At 41.7% G+C, this 21,096-nt stretch overlaps 1 protein-coding gene across 5 annotated transcripts in view; it reads right to left on the bottom strand.

Moving 5' to 3' along the window:
- EML6 (EMAP like 6) overlaps positions 1 to 21,096 on the bottom strand; it is a 281,421-nt gene that overhangs the window by 53,365 nt on the left and 206,960 nt on the right. For all 5 annotated transcript variants that reach the window (XR_008417847.1, XM_053890698.1, XM_053890697.1 and 2 more), the window contains exons 20-26: positions 20,170 to 20,281; positions 19,779 to 19,906; positions 15,013 to 15,154; positions 11,890 to 12,042; positions 11,401 to 11,532; positions 4,681 to 4,769; positions 161 to 337 (exon numbers count right to left, since the gene is read on the bottom strand). Coding sequence is in view for 4 of the 5 variants with exons in the window: in XM_053890698.1 (XP_053746673.1) it covers positions 161 to 337; positions 4,681 to 4,769; positions 11,401 to 11,532; positions 11,890 to 12,042; positions 15,013 to 15,154; positions 19,779 to 19,906; positions 20,170 to 20,281 (933 nt within the window). In the remaining variant the exon portion in view is untranslated. The remainder of the gene's footprint in view (positions 1 to 160; positions 338 to 4,680; positions 4,770 to 11,400; positions 11,533 to 11,889; positions 12,043 to 15,012; positions 15,155 to 19,778; positions 19,907 to 20,169; positions 20,282 to 21,096) is intronic.

Genomic DNA, 21,096 nt, shown 5'->3' with positions numbered 1-21,096 from the left:
TCTCTGCCCTCCCCCACTCACACACTCTCTCTCAAAATAAATAAATAAACTTAAAAAAAGTCTTTAAAAAATAAAAATAAATATCCATTTAGATACTATGCATAGATTTTAGGTTATTAATGAGACTGAGCAAGTAAATATAATAAACATGCAGTATTACCTTGACAGGATATGAAAAAAGCTTAACAAAACCGAAATCATCTCCAGTGGCTAAGAGGGAACAGTCTTTGGTAAGACTGGCAGCATTTACATCAGTCACATCGCTGTGTGCAGGCCAGATTCCCTCACACGTAGGCCCCAGCACGCAGGTCCACGTGTCCCACTCTATTTTCTCAATCTTAAAAAGAAGGAAAGAAATCAATATATTTTTGCACAACCTAGAGATCTTTTTCTTTATTGTAGTTGACATGCAACGTTACATTAATTTCAGGTGGACAGCATGGTGATTCGACAACTCTACGTGTTCATTAAGGTACACTTAACAAAAGTGTAGCTACCACCTGTCACCACGTGACTCTGTTACACTACCAATGACTGACTATATTCCTTATGCCGTACTATTTAAAAAAAATAAATAAACAGCAATAAAAAATGCAGCTGAATAGTCCTTACTGATGACTTTGCCAGCACTAGGCAATTGTGTTGTGATCTGAGGTGCGTAAGTTCTAAGATGCAGTTTTTAAGTGGCATATGGATTATCTAAGTAAACACTACAGTCAGATAACCATTTATTTTTTTATGTATAAAATCATTATTTTGGAATTGTGGAAATCTGACAATAAGCAAGTTTTTTGGGGGGCGCCTGGGGTGGCTCAGTCAGTTAAGTATCTGACTCTTGATTTCGTCTCAGATCATGATTGCATGGTTGTGAGATCGAACCCCTTATCATCAGGCTCTGAGTTGACTGTGGAGCCTGTTTAAGATTCTCTCATTCTCTGGCTCTCAAAAAATAAATAGAATAGAATAGAATAGAATAGAATAGAATAGAATAGAATAGAATAGAAAAGAAAATCTAAAAAAATAGTTTTTTAGTTCTTGTAGGTTTTAGCATCATTTAAGCCATAAGCTAGATCAGGGTTTCTCAGTGTCAGCACTATTAATGTTTTAGGACAGTTGATTCTTTGTTGTCAAGGGCTGTCCTGTGCATGGTAGTATTTTAGCAGCATTCCTGTCCTTTACCCACTGGAGGCCAGCAACCCTCCTTCCCAAGCTGTCCCTAGACATTGACAAATGTCCCTGCGGGAAGAGGCAATATTGCTCCCAAATAAGAACTACTGAGCTGCATTGATCAATGGGGCTGATTATTTAGCAAATTATTTTAAAAAGTCACAAGATGTAACTTTTTTTGAAGGAGTGCTTCTAGAAGGAATGAGTAATAAGATTCTGCAGCTAGCCTAATATCCTGTATGCTAGAGAGAGACCACCTTACGAACTTGAAGAGCTGTTCATATTGCATTACTATGACTATATTCTATCCTTTAAAACTGTTTTCTCTGAAATTCATGGACAAAAGATTTGAAATTCATATAGGTGAAATCCTGATATAATCTAGGCTTTCCTTTTTAAAATAAACAATAGTAACAACACTGTGTATTAGACTTTCCTGGGGGATTTGATCTGTTAACGCACCTACGCATTACAGAGAAATGGCAAGATAAAGATGCAGTTGGGTTTTAGTCACAACGTGGGGAGGTATTAAATGTATTTTAGTCACTCAAATTTCTCCTCATTTAACATTCTGTGCTCCTCCTGGAACCATGCCGAACTGGAACCAAAAAGCAGCACTCGCCCTGGTGATTTGGGGTGCCTCAGGCAGGACCACAGACTGAGTTGACTTGAGGTGCCTCCTCAGCAATCATCTCCATTTTCTGGGGTTCTTATCCACTAAACTGGCCTTCTCAGGAAGAGAAGGCAAACGGTCCTGCTGGTTCTGCAAGCAGGCTTTCTGGCCACTGACTCCCTTCCACGTTCCAGATTCTGTTTCTGAGACTTTCCTGTCCATCTCCAGTGCCAGCGCCCTATGTGGCAGTTTCCCTGACCTCGTTATCTAGGCACAAAAGCGGGCAGTTGGGGCGGGGGCGAGCTGTTATTGCTCACCCTGAGATCACCCCAGCAGATCATCCTTGGCCAGATCTGGACACTGAGGTCCCCAAGCAAATACCCAATTTGTTGGAAGCTACAGAAATTGCATTTAAAAGGGAGCATTAAAAAATGATCCCTCTAACCTACAAAACCCAAAAGAGGCAAACTTGTTAAAAATCCTGAACCTTAGATGGAAGAGGGGTCCTCAAAGGGTCTCTTCCATAGCACCTTGCCTTGGGCAGATGTGTCATTACCATCATCATTTTCCAGGGGAAGGAAGATCCAGAGAGGTGAGTCACTTAAATCACAGCTGGTTTAGGAGGCAGAGGGAAGTGGGCTCAAGAGAGCCGGCCTCCTAGTTTAGTGCTGCTTTGACTGTGCTGTGCTGTACCAGATGGATTTAAATGGACATTTTAGTATTCGTCATACTTAACAATTTGTCGAGTAAGGTTTGTATTAGTTTCACCATGGCTGTTAAAAAAAAAAAAACAAAAAAAACCAAAACCTTTTTTGAAAAGAGGGTTTCTATAGTGCCTGGGTGGCTCAGTTGGTTAAGCGTCTGACTCTTGATTTTGGTTCAGGTCATGATCTCGTGGTTCTTGAGTTCGAGCCCAGTGTTGGGCTCTGCAGAGCAGTGAAGAGCCTGTTTCGGATTCATTTTCTCTGTCTCTCTCTCTCAAAATAAATAAATAAACTTAAAAAAGAAAAAAGAAACCAATACTCAATTCTGCCTCACTGGCTTTATTATAGCAAGAACATTTTTGTTCTCTGACAGTGTGGAGCCTGCTTGGGATTCATTCTCTCTCTCTCTCTCTCTCTCTCTCTCTCTCTCTCTCTCTCTCTCCTCCCACTCCCCCAAGATAAATAAACTTTTTTTTTAAGAGGATTTCGTCATCCTTCATAGGTAGCTGAAGGGCCTGACACTACTGGTGGAAGAAATGCTGAGCTGCGTCTCCAGTGCCCTTAGGTGGCAATACCAGAGAATCCCAGGCGTGAAAACATCAGCTGGATGGCCTCCGCAAACAGCAGCACCAGAGATCAGCCTCTGGAATACCAACTGTGTACCTCAGAGTGACAGATGAACTCTTCAGAGCCAGAGTCTGGTATGTGAAGAAGCCTTCTTATAACACAAATTTTCCTCTTGTGCAGATTCTTAAACACAGTAATTGCTCACCGGTCCCAAGTTGGTATCCTTCCCCCTCCACCATTTGGTTCGACTGAATTTTATTTTAGTGCACTTATTTTGGGGCACCAGAACATGAAGGGAAAACACAGATGAAGTGATGTAAAATGATGCTTAAATACACAGGAAAAATCCAAAAGGCCCCATGGTCTAGGCTGCCAAGTAGTCACACATGGACCCCTCGAGACTGGGACCACAGCTCCATGGTCCTCTTACTCTCCTGGAGGCTTAATCTCCCTGTCTGTAAAATGAGACTGACAGCCATCACACAAGAATGTTCACAAGACAATAACACAGGCGTACGAAGTGTCCAGTGAATAAAGGACTTAATTTAAAATATCTCTTACTCAAGGCTACAGAAGTTTCTTTAAAAAAGTTAGAATGACAACTGATCAGAGATAAATACATTGGAATCTGGGAGTGAGATCGATTGATCAGCAAACAATTTCCATTAATATAATGCCAGCATCTCTAACAACTTATACTTCTTAAGTACCGCACATAGACTTCTTTTAGAAACCATGAAAACATTATGAATGGGCACATATCCCAATGTTTCTGGGAGTACTTTGCAATGATGGGACGGTTTCTCTTAATGACAGACTGAAGTTAGAGGCAGATGCCTATCCCTCAGTGGTGTACCCTCTGACACCTTTCCCTCTAAGGAAGCAATTATTTCCTTTTCGTTCATCAAAGGTTATATAGCAAATAAACGACTCAGGTTGTCTCCTGGGGCTAAGAAGAGGTCCTTAATGCTCAACCAGGCAACCACCTTTCAGCCATCCATGTTCACTCTGTGGAACCTCCATACAGACCCTGGAAGAAGCACTTGGCTGCAAAAGCACCTTAGCCTTTAGAAAGGCATTAGTACATGGATTCAAAAGTTGTATAGAGGCTTTGATTTCAACAACTAAGAAATTATGTATGTGGCCAAAGACATGAGGAAAACAGGGAAAAGGGAAACAGTTTGATACAAATGGATGGTCAGGTTGTACATAGTTTTTGTTTTAAAAAGTAATTTTTCTTACCACAGAAGATAGTGTTGTTACAAATACTTACTGAGAAAGTAAGTTTCAAAAGTTTATGTTCACAGAAAGCTTTGCACCAAAGGACAGGGCATGTCCAATGGAAGAAGTAATATGTAGCATTCAAATTATAAGCTTAGTCATTGTCTTGCAGCAGAGGAAGATTAAGCACAAGGCTGACTGTCCAATGCTCCATCAGCAGACCAGTGAATTCGTAGGTTCTCAGAATGTAGGGAACCAGATTAAGGACTCAGATTTAAGAAACAATCAAGCTTAAAGGTACACTAAATATAACCCATACTAATGGATAATAATGGACAGGCTTTATTAAAAATGCACATATTAAATCTTCACGAAACACTTTTAAAAAGCTCTGTGTATGACTGTTACCTCCGAAGGTCTTATTATATGCCGCTTGCCTCTCGGAGCTTCAAAAAAGAGTTGTTCTTTGGCACCCGAATTAACTTGCAATAATTTTCCTAATATGATAGAATGAAGCAAAAAGACAATTAACATCTGCATTTATCTTTCTGTTGTAAAGATACAAGCACGGTTGCAACTATTTTGATTCATTTTAATCAGGCTCATAAACTGAGCAAATGAATGCTGGATTATCCAGAAGTGCACGTAAAGTCAATTATATGGCAGGGCAGAAACCCCAAAGCTATGAATTTTTTAATGTGGGCCTCATAAAATCTGACCTTGCACATCCCTCATAGAATCAAGCCTGCTAGGTTTTACTCTGTTATAAAAGGAATATCTGTTTTTCAAAAGCTTGACTAAATCTAGGCTTTTTGCTCATTTTCCTGGTTGCACAAATGTGTAGTAAAAGGAAACTGCTTTGGCAAGAATTGTGGCATCACAAATGAGAACCTTGTGGTAAGCACTCACATTTACCCAGGTCTAAATTCTAAATTTGTACTTTAAAGCCTAGAAACTAGAATATAGTGACACATAAAACAACATAAAAATGCTTGTCCTCTCCCCCTATCTTACTTGAAAAATTGTAAAGAAATCCAAGATTTTCCCAAAACAACACATTGAGCAAAAACAGTCTTTCGGTCTGATGTAAAATTAAAATCTAGTAATCACTATGATTAATGCTGAAGAAGAATAGACACCCTGATTCTCCTCTTTATACCTCATTGATCCTTTATGGCTTGAAATTTAAATGACTCAAAAGACACACACTCTAGTATTTTTTTCAGCATTTTTAAATCATGGGACATTTCAAACACATATAGAAGTAAGAAGAATATAAAAAACTCCTACCGCCCAGTTAATGTTCAGTTTCAACAGTTATTAGCACATGGCCAGCCCTGTTTCATGAGCCTCCACTCAAGGCTTTCACCCCAGATGATTCCGAAGCAGATGTCCCAATACTTCATTGGTAAAAAATTCAGTGTACATTTACATCATACTATTTCTTCCCCTGCTCTCTTTTCCCCCATAACTCTGTACATCTAGTAGTCTTGAAATGTCTTTCTTGCAAAAGTAATATCAAAATAACTTGTCATGGTCTTTAACGTTTAAGTGGGTGCCACCTGGGTCTGAAATCTAGTTTGGCTAACCTTCAGAAGTTACAGGTCTATTTCTCAGTGAATAATTAAAAATAAGGCTCTCTAATTTTGTAACTGAAAACCTTAATTGTTTCTAATTTGCTGGGTTATAATATGGTGATGAGGGGCCTCGACTGTGAGGAGCAAGTGAATTTGAAAAAGTTTCTTTTGAAATGGGCACATTTCCCTGAATTTATGGCTGAACATATACAAACAAAGTAGGTAGTTAAATTAGCTTTGGCTATTTAGTATTGTAAGAAAATGAATAATATTTCTCCAGTGAACTAAATAGACCTACAAAGTATTTTTTAGTATTTTAAAGAAAACTCCAAAATTATCATAATAGTTAAGTGAAATACTTTAAGACTGCAAGATTATTAGAGGATCTAAACACAAGACACAGGCACCAGAATGCTGTGTAGCACCACAGACACCTGTGGGGTACCAACCTGGCTCATGTCCCACCCCTGAGAACTTCCTTCCCACCTTGCCTGGACCCCTGTGGTTGCGTTTGTCCTCTGGTAGAAGACGCTGCCCCAGACGCTCCCAGAGCCTGACCCAGTCAGGCTGCAGATGGGAGTGGGCACTCAAATTCTCTTTCCTGGAAACTTAGGATCTGGGAAACTCAATCGGTGGGTGCCTAGCTGGGATAAGATGGACTTTGGAACTTAGGGTGACTTTGGGGAGCAACAGAACAGACCATGTGCAAATGAATTAAGGAAAGTTGTCCTGCAGAGACAGGGGCCGAAAACCCAGGAGAGCAGTAGACTCTGAAATGAGCTGCCTCACAGCAGGAGAAGAGAGAGGAGCGAAGTGCCTGCTTGCTTTTCTGGTTCATTCCTAAAGCCAGTTCCTCAGGAGATGTTGCTTCCTGCTCTTAGATTCTATGAGCTATCCCTATATCTTCCAAATAACCTCATTCTTTACTATTATTTAGAAAATTTAAGCTGAGTGGGTTTGAGTTCCTTGCAACCAAGGATGTGAAGAAATTTTTAAAACCGCAGCTATTCTTATATTAGGAAAGAGGAATTATGGGTATGATTCCCACCCCCAACCCCAACCCCCTACCATATTCTTTACTGCAGTTACTACTTTTTTTTTCAAGCACACAGAAAATATTTAGGTCACCACTCTTTTTTTCTGCTGCCTCTGCTCTGTCATAAAGGCACTGAAATATTCTGAGAACAGAAGCAGAGAGCAAAAAATCTGTATAATCCATGTATAATTGCCACTTAGTAACAATAACTCTATTCTTTCAGAAGTGTCACATTTTTATTCACTAGAAATGTCTACTCACAAGGTGGAAGAGAATCAGAAGAGCCAGATGTCCTCATTACTAAGCAGGTATAGGAAACCACACACCCTGCAGGTGGATAGAGCTATATAATCCACGAAATGATTCACACCCATCATCCTAGTTGTTATATAATTTTTAAGTTACAACAATTCCAAAATTCATACTAAATGTACCAAATATATCAGATCATTTGCAATGAAAATGGGAATGAGAGTTCTATTATGGCCCAAACTGTTGACTGGACTTATAGTCCTGATATTTCTAGAAATGAACTAATATCAACTAGGAAATATTCTTCCAAATTTTATCTCTCTCCACATTTTCCCCCTTCTCAGCAGCTTTCATTCAGGGGCAGCTGACATTCCTGCAAAAGGCTGATGGGCTTTTTGGTTCCTTAGGACCCATGGTTGCCATGGACACGAAAGGCTGTGCCACCCCCCACCCCTGATGAGCCAGCTGGCTCTAGCAAATGTGTTCACTATTTTTGACAAGATCAAAGGCATGAAATAGAATCCTCCTCCTAAATTCTGCTCTCTGCCCTTGCCGGACCCTCAAGGCCCTGCTGTGCAAAACTAGGCTGGTCTTGAGGCAGTATGGCACATTCCTGAGGTCAGCCACTTTGGGAACTGGGATATCAGGAGCACAATACCAACATGACACATGCCTCATGGCAATCAAATTGGAGTTAAACCAGAGAAGGTCCATGGGCATACTTGCTCTGATTCTCCAGGTAATATAACTCCTCCCTGAAAATCAAAAGTATTCTATTTTCCTCTCCGTCCATAGAACACATTTGGTCTGATGCTCTCATTTGACCAAAGGGGCCACATAGGACAGGAGATGAGGTAGGTTTTCAAAGACCTCGGCCTCCTTACTCCCAGTGCCTTTTCTATCACCCTGAGCTCTGGTTGGACCACAGAAGCTGGCTTAGGGCAAAATTGTGGAAATAGTGAGGTTTGCTCCTCTGCCTGCAAAGTGATGGCTCTACATTGGGGGCCTTTATATATAAAGACTATCACCTCCATGATTGCAACCCACTGATCCTGGCCAAGATCTTGTTCTTTCCACCTAGGACTTATTCCTCTTTATAGCCCTAGCATCCAACACAGGGCCTACACATTTGCAGATTAAAAAAAAAATCCCCAAATGCAAATAAAAACCAAAATAAGATACCATTTCATACCTATCAGGATGGCTATTATAAAAAAGACCTCCTCCCAAACCAGAAAATGGCAGGTGTTGGTGAGGACGTAGAGAAACTGGAACACTTGTGCCTGTTGGTAGGAATGTCAAGTGATACAACAGCTGTGCAAAATAGTATGGTGGCTCCTCAAGAAGTTAAAAATAGAATTACCATTTGATTCAGCAATTCTCCTTCTGGGTAGATGCCCCAAAAGAATTAAAAGCAGCGTCTAGTACACTCACGTTCATGGCAGCATTATGCACAATAGCTAAAAGGTGGAAACAACACACGTGTCTGTCTGTAGATAAACAAAATGTGGCATATACACACTTTGGAGTATTATTCAGCTTTAAAAAGGACGGAAAATAAACAAGAATTTTTTTTTTTAATACTAAAAAAGGGGAGGGGTTGCCAGGGTGGCTCAGTCAGTTAAGAGTCTGACTCTTGGTTTCCGCTCAGGTCATGATCTTGCGTTTTTATGAGTTCGAGCCCTGCGTTAGGCTCTGTGCTGGCAGCACAGGAAACTGCTTGGGGTTCTCTGTCTCCCTCTCACTCTGCCCCTTGCCTACTTGCACTGTCTCTGTCTCTCTCAGAATAAATGAATAAATTTTAAAAATTTTAAAAAGGAAGGAAATTCTGACACATGCTATAATATGGATTAATCTTGAGGACATCATGTTAGGTGAAATAAATCAGTTACAAAAAGACAAATACCATATGATTCCACTTACATGAAATACCTCGAGGAGTCAAATTCATAGCGACATAAAGTAGAATGGTGGTTAGCAGGGTCCGGGAGAAGGGGAAAAGGGGAGTTCTTGACTGATGGGTATAGAGGTTCGGTTTACAGAAATGGACAGTGGTGAAGGTTGCACAACAGTATGAATGCAGTTAATGGCACTGAACCGTACATTTAAAAATGGTTAGGATGGTAAACTTTATGTGTATTTTACCAAAATTAAAACAAATGTAAAAGAGTCTTCCCCATTGAAATTGATTCTTCCTATGTCCCATTTTCTCTTATAAATAATATGTAACATGTAAATAAGAACCAAGTGTAGCCTCCAGTGACCACTGTCATGGTGGGATTTCACATATTGTGCTATGTATTTTGTGGGTGTTGGATTCCCAACAAAACACACCGTACTCTATTCTACAGATGCATAAGGCTGCCCCTGACTGTTCTAAATTCTCCTCCCAACATGACATAAATCGGGACATTAGCAGGAGAATTTACAGGGGAAATCACTGTCTTTTTTTTTTTTTTTTTTTTTTAAACAATAAAGCAGAGAACATCCAAGAAGGGTGGCTGAGAAGTAGCTGTCTCCCTCTATCTGTTTGGCCTCAATGGTTCCTAGAGGACTGTCAGGCCACCAGTGTCACCTCTGATCACAAATGCCAGCCTAAGCCCTCAGCGCTGTGTCTGGCAGGGCTCTGACATGAAAGTGAGAGAGACTTATCTGATCTCCCTTTGCCCTTGTTGGGACTTGCACCTCTCGCAGTAAAGAGCATGCTTTCTTCCATCTATTGCACTATATAAAGTGCCTGAAAGTTGTCAGGCTCAAATAAAGTCCAAATTCCAATGCATCAAGTACAGTTACACATGAATACCTGCTTGGCAGAAGGATCAGTCTATGGCCAGTACTTCAAAAAAAAATACTTGAAATAAAATATTCTGGCAACTCTGAAATAATCTCTGTTTGGTGGAAGATCTCAGCACCTCTTTCTCCTGGCTGATTTTAGTTGCTTTTCCACTCCAGGCTTACTCATCCTTCCAAAAATGGCAGAGAACACCCCCCTCCTGCCCCACCTCTAAATCTTTTAGAATTACTTAATTACCTCCAGGATAAAGTTCAGTGCTCAGCTTCCTAGTAGGAGGTAAAGGTTCCTTTGCATCCTGTCCTGGTCGTTCCCTCCACATTCATCTCTCTTCTCGCCCTCAGTCACTCAATATTATTATTTCTTAATTTCCCCTGTTTCTCCCACCTCCTCATCTTGACACGCCATGTTCCTTCTGAGCCTGGAATGCTTCACCATCTGGTGAACTTCTGGTCATCTTTCAAGACCTACCTTAAAGGACACTGCTTCTGTGAGGCTCCATGGACTCCCTGTTGTGAGCTCCTTCCTTAGAGACACCACTGGGCTTGGTGCTTTCTACCATAGTCAACTAAAACTCCTTTCAAAACTGGGACCCTGCCCATTCCTAAATGCCTACTCCAAACTCTAACAACAGCTAAGTCCCTGGGATGAGATTTAAAAGTGACCCCCCCTGGGGCAATGATGCTCCATCTTGGGTGCTGAATGCTGACATGGCCCACTCAGAGGCCCTGCATAACACCTCCCTGTGACTCTCCAGTTCTTGTCCCCATGCCTTAACATTTGGGCGTCTATTTTTTTCAAGCACAAGTATGTCTCCCCCACTAAATTATAAACTCTTGTGGACTACTACAGGAACTGTGTCTCACTTCTGAATCATCCACATTTCCTGCCTTAAGACTTTGCACATGTAGAAACTAGATTTGTTAAATAAACAGGCAAATTCCCATGGCATCTGTGGGCATGACTTGCAGGAGGTAGGGGGTCGGCTGGGAGTTTTGGAGAGCAGGGTAACTTCAGGTGAGCTGCGTGCAGAGTTCTACCTCTGTCAGAAGATGAAAATTGCTAGAGACTTCTTGGGCAGTTCTTGGAGAGGTGGAGCATTGGTAGAAAAAGGAAAACAGTAAGGAGGAGATAGAAGGCAAGGACAAGGAACGCCGAATCCAAAGGTGAAGTGGTGGCTTGCCAGGGTAACAGAAGGCATCGTGTATCTTCAATGGTCTTAAAACTCAATGGCTTGAATTAACAATAATAATAGTAGGAGTAGTGGCAGTGGTAATAAGACAGAAAAACTACGCAAAATGTTAACAGCAGGTGCCCCTGCGTTGTAAAATTACAGTTGCTTATATTTGCTGTGGGTTCTCCACTCTGTCTTTCTCTAAAGCTCCACTGTTCTTCTCTCTGGAAACATGTATGAATGGATATTGACTTTTTTGAAACAAAAATTTTGTCGTGAAAGCCACAACATACTTTACCTCTAGAGTCCCAGTCAATATGGGTAATATAACTAGAAGCACCTTTACAGATGCCCACCCGTTTGCTTGTCAGTACGTTGTAAATATCCACAAAGTTATCATGGGATGCCACGGCAAGGTATTTTCCTGTATCTGTAAAGAAAAACATGCAGTTAACACCCAAACATTTTATTTTATTTATTTATTTATTTTCCAATATATGAAATTTATTGTCAAATTGGTTTCCATACAACACCCAGTGCTCATCCCAAAAGGTGCCCTCCTCAATACCCATCACCCACCCTCCCCTCCCTCCTACCCTCCATCAACCCTCAGTTTGTTCTCAGTTTTTAACAGTCTCTTATGCTTAACACCCAAACATTTTAGATGAGAATTTACTTCCAGGAACTTATTTCAAATGGGGAAAAGGTCAAGGAAGTATTTAAAGAGTCCACTCTCATAAATTTTTGCCCCAAACACATTTTAGAAAGTTTCTGCTTTAATCTTCACCTTTTGAAAATTTAATATCAGAGATCATTTCTTTTCTGTGATGGAAGGAGACCATGTCTTCAACAGTGTCAGCATTTACGACCAGGAAACTCCCATCATTCAAGCCAACTGCTAAGGCTTTCCCGTCAGGGGAGAAGGCACAGCATCTTCCACCTACAAAAGAATCCACAAAGAACAGTTATTAACCAGGATTCTACTATCAAACATATTCAATGAAGAGATGGAGAAATGTGCCTATGTGCATTATGCATAGACATGTTACTGTGTCTTTAACACTACTTGTGAGGAAAACTAAAACTTGGTCATTTAAAATACATCTTCCTGGGGTGCCTGGGTGGGTCGGACCATTGAGCGTCTGACTTCAGCTCAGGTCATTATCTCCCTGTTCGTGGGTTCAAGCCCCGCGTCAGGCTCTGGGCTGACAGCTCAGAGCCAGGAGCCTGCTTCGGATTCTGTGTCTCCCTCTCTCTGCCCCTCCCCCCTCAGGGTCTGTCTCTGTCTCTCAAAAATATACATTAAAAACAATTTAAAAAACATATCTTCCCTTCAAACCCAAGGACAAAGATCAGAATGCTAAAAAACAAAACAAAATATTTTCACTTTGAGGTTTATCCATTCATTTCTTACTACTTGAATACTGGGATTTTCAAAAGACACATGGAGTCAACGGATGAAAGGAGTGAAAGATTAAGAAAACCAATATCTTTGTTCCCAAGAAAAGAGATGATACTTACAAATAGGAATTCTGGAATTCAATTTCTAGAAACCGTTTTTTGGTTATCATGACCTACACCCAAAACTTGCTTCAGAGACCTTGTGGATCTTGTAGTCACTCCAAGTCTGATCCACGGATCATAATGTGTGATTCTACAGGTGAAAGATTTTATCTTGCCTCTTGTGTACTGGATAACACTCTCTCAAGAGGTGTCTACAAAACTAAACAGTATGGGCTGACAGGGCTCCATGAGCAATGTTTTGTACTGCTCTCTGCAGGGTCACAGGGAGACATTTCTGAATGAGTATGGACTCTGTTGGGGGAGTGGTATTTAATAGGATATATGTTTAAGAATAGCACCCCCCCCCCCCCCCACCTTACTGTCAAGGCTTTGGTAAGCAGAGCTCCGGGCATGGAAAAGTCACACAGCATTGTGCTAAGGCATTCCAAAGTCAGCTTCCACACAATCCCCTCCATCACTGTTCATGGTATGCTGAAAGCCATGTTATACCAGTAACTTCAAATTGACTTATCTAAATTGTATCTTCATTCATTCACTCAGTAATAAGTTATTTATGTACTGCTATGAGTCATGCACGGTGCTAGGGCCAAGAGGACAAAAGACAAACCTGTCCTTGAGGAGAGTCATCAAGATTAGGTTAGCCATATATTTTAGTGAACAAACCATGACACTTCTGAGAGTGAAAGGAAAAGCTATTAATAATTACACAGGGACAAGCTTTCTAAACTGGGTGGAAAGGTCAGCCCATCTAAGATACATTAGTAGATGTTCTTTTGAACTAAGACTTAACCTAGTGAATAAAGCCCACTGTCTGACATTGAAGTCACTCACAAGGAGGTCTTGGTGTATCATTTTCCCAGTATAAATTAGTGGTCAAATGATTCAATCAGGTAGTGGTTTAAGAGCACAGGCTTTGGACTCAGACATGGGTCTGAATCCCGGCCTCACCACTTACTAAGGGTCCACAAGTCCACTGTAAAGAGAGGCTATAGTATGGCAGAGAAAAACAGCCTCAAGCAGTAGCCACAGGTGTGCTCTCTGAAGCCATGCTGCCTGGGTTTGAATTCAGTTCCGTCACCTACTAGCGGTGCAAGACCAAATGCAAATTGTTAGTAGTCACTGGCTCAACAATATTAGCCACCATTGTTACTATCGTCTTGACATCATTTCTCGTTTTATCCCCCTAGAGTACATTCTCCACATCTCTCTCACTTGTAAAGCTACCAGGTACAAGTATTTTAGGGCCAGACCCCAATCTCATCCTTTCCTGAGAACTTTTACAAATCCTCTGACACTCAGCTCTCATGTTTCCTCCTTGATGAAGTTGTCCCTGGCAGCATGCCTTCCTCTGAGTCTCACCGGTCTCTCCACAGCACTCTCCACCCCACTCTGTGTCTTCTGCAGGCCTATGTAGATGGCATCGACAGGCTCCCTTGCCTTCTGGCTTTGATTGCCTTTGGCCAAGGGGGAGCGTGGACAGGAGGCTCGTGGGAGGGAACGAGGAAAGAAGGGAGAACAGAGAGTCTGGGGTATGTACCCCCTCCCCCCCAGCAGCTTCCTGTGGGCCCACTGCATGCTGGCTGCATCCCCAGCCTGACGGATGGTCCTAGTTCCTGCCAGCCCCATCATCTCATACAGCTCTAACTTTCAAGGTTCTGGCACTGCTCTCTCTCTCTCCTCTTGCCCCTCAGGCCCAGGGCTGGTAAAGGCACCAGGCTGTTACTGGTGCTGCACTATCCCTGGTCACTTCTCACCACTCTGCCCACTCCTCTAACAAATGGTCTCCTTTTGAGACTCTCCTCTGATTGCTGTATTTGAATGGACCGTCTGTTGCTGGGCTCTGTTCAACTCTTGTCCACCTCTGACACTAGAGATGGGACCACTCACTGTGGGATCCCCAGTACCTGACACATAGCAGCTACTCACTAACTTGTACTTCCTGGTATACCTCTCTGTTCTGGTGCACATAGGGGTTAAATACAGGTTTACTCATTTTTTGATATTAACTATTTTTTTTTTAATAAAACTGACTTGTTTTTCAGTAACAAAATCAGTTGTTAGAGGCTGTTAGACATAAAGATAAACAGCATTCTGGAAATCTGATGTGTTTCAACAGATTCCCATAGCTCTCCATGAGAAGAAGAAGGACATATTGCCCCCAGGTGGCAAACGTCTGTGCAATGCAAGGGAAATGAAGGAAATAGTAGATGAGGCCAGCCTTCTGGAATTTACGTCTGTAGCGAAGAACATTGAATTCCCATTCCCCTGCAGATCTGGGGGCATGTGACAGGCACACTCGGGAAATATTACTTGAGCGAATGAATGAACACACCACATTCTGTTGTTTGTAAATACTTTTACAGATGTGTAAGGTGATTGCATGTACCTTTTTTGAGCTTGCGCACTGCCAGCATGCGGTGCTGGGAGGATAATTCCCATATCCGGAGAGTTTTATCGTCGCTCACGGTTGCACAGATGGGCAGGAGAGGGTGAGCTGCCAGCCCCCACACTTCTCCTTCCATGTGCCCCTGTGGGAGAGGAAACAGGGCAAGACAAACGCGGCTCATGCTTCCTGGCTAGCCCTTTGGTGGCACTGCGCTGCATACCTAGCCGAAGAGGATCTTAAACAGCTCACAGTTTGAGCTTCCTTGAGCCAAGATGAAGGCACTAATTTTTTTTTCATCTGAACTTGACTCTAAAGCTGGTCCTACATGATGCTGAAGCATTCACTGTAAAGCAAAACGTGGACTCATTGCTCATAAGCTTTGTTCATATGATGCCAAACATCTTTCCTTTTAGAAACATCTGGATGAATAAGGAAATGCCATCATTTTATCCTCTTGCTTGATATTGAGTTAACCCAGTATATATAGATACAAATATATTTGGAAAACAGCTTGATCATGACATAAAACACCTTTTTCGATAAACTCATTTTCTAAAAGATATAGGTACCACCTATCTCTATCAGAGCAATATTCTTGTTCATTTAATTCCATTTTAGTCCTGTGAATGCATAGTATTTGGCAAAACAAAAGTAAAGAGAGCTCAGTTCAAATCAAGCGTCCTGGGAATAACTCAAGTTCAGTGTTGGTTCAGAAATTATCCTACCCAGTGTATATCAGAAAACTGAAAGGTGCTTAATTGACATTGAACCAATTCCATATACCTATATTGTATCACAAACACACCTAACTGGATTAGAAATATTGAGATAAAACAATTTTAAAAATGAACAATTAGGAAGAAAATGACTCTGATTCCTACAATTTATTACTTGATAAAGCAGTGTAGAGAATAGATTGGTGCACAGAACAATAAAAGAGACCAGACTGGGGGCACCTGGGTGGCTCAGTCAGTTAAGCGGCCGACTTCAGCTCAGGTCATGATCTCGGGGTCTGCGAGTTCGAGCCCCGCGTCGGGCTCTGTGCTGACAGCTCTGAGCCTGGAGCCTGTTTCCGATTCTGTGTCTCCCTCTCTCTGACCCTCCCCCGTTCATGCTCTGTCTCTCTCTGTCTCAAAAAAAAAAAAAAATAAACGTTAAAAAATTAAAAAAAAAAAAAAAAGAGACCAGACTGTTCACTGAATTTCTGCTTTTAGTGGCTAATTACAAAAAGGCTTTGCTTAGTAAAGCAAAAAGGAAGACCATACAGGCAAGTGAAAGGTGTTTGTACTTGGAATGCTTCAGGGAACAGGTGGCTTTCCAGAGACAAACTGGATGATTCTGGTTTAACAGGGAAATTGTTTGAGCAAAAGAGTAATTTGGCAGAAGATACAAAGTTCCAAATAGAGCTGACATTCAACTAGCTGACAAGGGCCAAAGAGTGAATATATTGCATCTGGAGCACCTCATTAATTTTCTAGTTGTCTTCCCATCTGAAGCCTTCTACCACAAAGGTCATGGTCAGAGGACAGGTCAGGTGTCAACCCCAGTTTTCCTCCAGAATGGATCTGCTTGGAGCCATTTCACAGACCAAGTTCCTTTTACATTTGGCTTGAGGACAGGACACACCTCTGAGATCCTTTTCAACAACTGCCTCATATATTTACTTAGACATCATATTTCCCTAACGTGACAGGACTAAATTTCTGTGTAACATAAGAATGGACAGTGAGCAAGATAGGCTGGAAGTATCTCAAGTGGCAGAGGAATGAGCTTGGAATCTTACCTTCCTACTGATCACCCATAAAGCTGGTAGTAAATAGGTGCATAATTCAGAGTTGATTATATTCAAAGAATACACAATGGGAATTTTCAGAACTCATCTCCTATCACTTCTCTCCCCCAACCCAGACTGCCTTCTCTTAAAAAGATAAGGAATCTATTTCAAGTGACATTGAGTTGCCATGTTATTGAAACTGGCAAAGTGGTTCTGACATCTTCCCACAGCAGGGTAGTTGATGGTCTTAATCATGCTTCCTGTTCCTTAACTTTCCCTCAGTGTCCAACCTCTCTCAGAGCAGGCCTGTGAGCCCCAAGAGGATAGGAAGCCCGATTCCACTGTGTACAGTATGTAGCACAAGGCTGATCTCAGCACGAGCCCAACAAACACTGATTGAATTGAACTACTTAGTTCTGCTTAGGAGGAAATGGCAAAGGAGTGACAGACAAGAAGAGGAAAGAGAGATGCTGACAGAAAAGGAAAAGAATGGTACAAGCGTAAGGAGACAAGATGGTGGTAACCAACATTTTTCTGAAGGTTCCACCAGCATTACTGCCTGCCCATGGATCAGGAGGCCACGCCTTCTGCATGGCTCTCTGGCAGTCTCCATGCTGAGACATTTGGAGAACAGCCCGGTGTAGTGCAAAAGGAAAGGCTCTGGTATCTGACAAACCTTGGTTTGAAATCCAGCTCTATAGTTCTTAGCACATGGATGTGGACAATTTACTGGGCAGTGGGTCCCTCATCTTTTAAACAATTTCAACTGAGCAAATCTGTTGTGGAGAAATAAATTCTGTGCAACAGTATTGCCTGACACATAGTAGGCACTCAATAAGTGGTACTCGTGACTGCTTTTATTATTAGAGCAACAGAAACAAATAGGGGAAAGAACAGAATTATAGAGAATGAAAGGCTAAAAGCTTTTATTTTCAAGTTTAAAAGATATTTAAATGAAATTAAGCTCAACTGTAACATTTTTTAAATTAGAAAACAGAATTTAAATCTTACAGTATTGTTTAAGTCATAATATAGTAAGGATGTGAACAAATATTTAGCAATATAGTATGCGTGCAAACAAATTAAAGTTCAAACACTCGGGCATTAGAAAGAAATAGTCACTTTTCAATAAAATTCAGTAAGAAGTCATGGCCAGAAAGAAAAAGAGATTCATTGGGAAGGAAACAAAATCAAGATCAGCTGGAGAACAGAGAAGTGACACCTCCTGGATGTACCTCCAGCACATTCTCAATCCTGTCTGCGAGGCACAATCAGCGACAGAGCTTTGGAGGTTTGTTTTTAACACGGAATTCTTTTTTAAACACATTCTTATTCGGGACGTACTGAGTGGGGCTTGGGTACATGCATTTTTAAAACCTCACAATGTTCTAAACCATGGTATGTGTGCACACCTGTCCCCAAGGTGCAGCAAATCAGAGGGCCGCTCTCAGTGGGATTTGGGGGTTCATCTCTAACATAGCAAGCTTGCAGGAGACAGAGATGGAGCTCCTCCACTGGACCCACAGAAGTCCTGAAACTTATATAATCAGTGCATATTTTTTTTCACTCCACCTTCTGAATGTACCCCCACCCTCTTCCACAAGCCTCTTCCACCCATAAATAAGGTCCATCCATCACCAAATTGGGCAGGACTATCTGTCATCTCCACACACTCCCACCCCCTCAAGTGAGATTTTGCCACTTCACTGATCTTTGAAGACTCTGTTGATGTTTATTTTAATGTGATTTTACCTGAATATAATTCTTGAGGGGAGAGGGAGGGTAAGAAGTAGGTCATACATTTATATGCCTCAAGACTGAGACTAGACTGAGGCATAAAATCTAAGGAGACACTTGCAGATTTGGTGTGGGTCGAGAAAATAATTTTTTCTGACAGTTTTCTAGATTGAGAGATTGAGAAGAAATATACCTAAAAAGCCTCGTCCATAGCTGGACTTGATTTAGACAATGAGGTTACGGACTTTGAAGAGATACTGTAATGGGATAACACTCTTGGGGACTCTAGGGGAGAGGAATGTACTCTACATGTGGTAGGGATAGTAATAATCAGTGACCAGAGAAAAGAATGCAATGGACACATTCACGAGGTGACCCTCATGATTCTCCTGGTTTTCACTCCTGCGTAAGCCCTCCTTTTGAGTGTAGCATGACCTGTGGCTATTTGCCAGCCAATAAAATATGGCAAAGGATATGGATGTTCAAGATTACATGTATTTGATGATATGATTATGTCATATAAGACCATATTGCCTTTTTTTTTTTTTCTCTTTCTTTTGGTGGCCTCAAGGAAGCAAGCAGCCATGTTGGGGAATCCCATGTGGCAAGGAACTGTGCGCAGACTCTAGGAGCTGAAGGTGGCCTCTGGCCAACAGCCAACAAGAAATGGAGTACTCTTGGGGCCGCTGGCTGGCTCAGTTGGTTAAGCGTCTGACCCCGGCTCATGTCATGATCTCATGGTTCATGAGTTTGAGCCCTGCTTTGGGCTCTGTGCTAACAGCTCAGAGCCTGGAGCCTGCTTTGGATTCTGTCTCTCTCTGCCCTCCTCCACTCGCACTCTATCTCAAAAATAAATAAACATTAATTTTTTTTTTTTTAAGAAATGGAGCCCTGAGTCCTACAACAAGGAAGTGAATTTTGCCAACAACATGAGTGATCCTGGAGGCAGATCCTTCCTCAGGTGGACCTCTGATGAGACACTGCAGCCGTTTACTGTAACCTTGTGAAACTTTAAGCAGAGGACCCAGTTAAGCCACACTTGGACTCCTGACCCACAAAAACCTTCAAATAAACATGTATTGTTTTAAGTTGCTAAATTTGTGGCAATTCATTATACAGAAATAGGTAATTAACACAGCAGTTGCATAACCCTGAGACTGAGTACCTACTTACACACTGAACCCTAAGTGGCCTCCTTGCCTCACCCTAGTCCCAGCTCTGACGGGAACTGTGCTTTAGAATCTGTAAACTGTACCTGAACGAGCAGTGTCATTGGGCCACTTTTGTCAATTTCCAGGATCTCCCCATTTTTTGTTCCCACCAGGATATGCCCATGTCCCAAAGTAATGGCACGAATTGAAGGGTTATCTTCCAAAAGCAAGCCTGAGGGGGGAAATACAGTACTTAATATTGCAAATATTATATTTAGTAGAACAACAACAAGAAGCCTGATTATTATATACATTCTGTCTTTGTAGTTCAAAAGCAGATACTAGGCAATCCCCCTCGGTATCTCTACCAGGGGCTAAGAGCTCTAAATGCAGAAGAAGGAGAAGTGATTTGGTAATGGTCGTCTAAGAACGTTGGCACCATCTTTTCCATTCCTATGAAAAGAAAGATTCCTATTACGTATTTGGGAGTGGCACCTTTTGAGCTGGTTGACAATGCTGCTCTTTTAATGGCATAAGTCTTCAAGCATCTTTCAAACATGTCATCCCAGAGCTCCACAATTCCGTCCTTTCCACCCGTTACAAAACCCTGCAAAGACACACGTGGGAAGAATTAAATATACATCAAAATGACAAGTTACCCACCCGGCCTCAAAAGGGATCCCCCTTGGGAAAAGCAGCTTTGTCTGTGTTTTCTTCCTAAGTATAGGAGACTGAAAAACCTGGTAACATAGAATATTAATATAATATTGGCTGGAAGCACGCTCCCCTACTTCTGCAGCGGATAGCATGTTCTCACTGTGTGTTCTTTACATTTTCCTCAGACCTTTGGTTGGCACTTGGCACCCCGGGTCATGGATGGCTGTTTCTGTGCCCAGCCCCCTCCTTCAGTGTGGGTACCTGGGGAATAGGACCAGCCTGAAAGCCTGGCAGAGTTTCTGGCACCTCATCTCTTCCTAGTGAATGAACTGGAATTAATGTTACAATTAAAAATGATTATTAAATACTTTAAAATTAAACACTTACTTCCAGGAGAGAACATCATTATTTACTAAGAGTAACTTAGGCAGTTCATGTAACAAAACTATCCTATTTTGTTCGGTGAACATCAATTTCCAGGTTAATTTTTATAAAACCTGGAAAGTAAAATGCCTAACATATTGTTTTACTGAACAGTGTTTGTTTGTTTGTTTTACTGAACAGTGGTTTTTTTTTTTTTTTTTTTTTAAATTTTTTTTCAACGTTTTTTATTTATTTTTGGGACAGAGAGAGACAGAGCATGAACGGGGGAGGGGCAGAGAGAGAGGGAGACACAGAATCGGAAACAGGCTCCAGGCTCCGAGCCATCAGCCCAGAGCCTGACGCGGGGCTCGAACCCACGGACCGCGAGATCGTGACCTGGCT

The sequence above is a fragment of the Panthera pardus genome, unplaced genomic scaffold (assembly GCF_024362965.1).
Source record: "Panthera pardus isolate Hobbes unplaced genomic scaffold, ASM2436296v1 HiC_scaffold_25, whole genome shotgun sequence".
In the NCBI taxonomy this organism is placed as follows: Eukaryota; Metazoa; Chordata; class Mammalia; order Carnivora; family Felidae; genus Panthera; species Panthera pardus.
The sequence above is the reverse complement of the archived record's forward strand: the minus strand, read 5'-3'. Positions and strand labels throughout refer to the sequence as shown.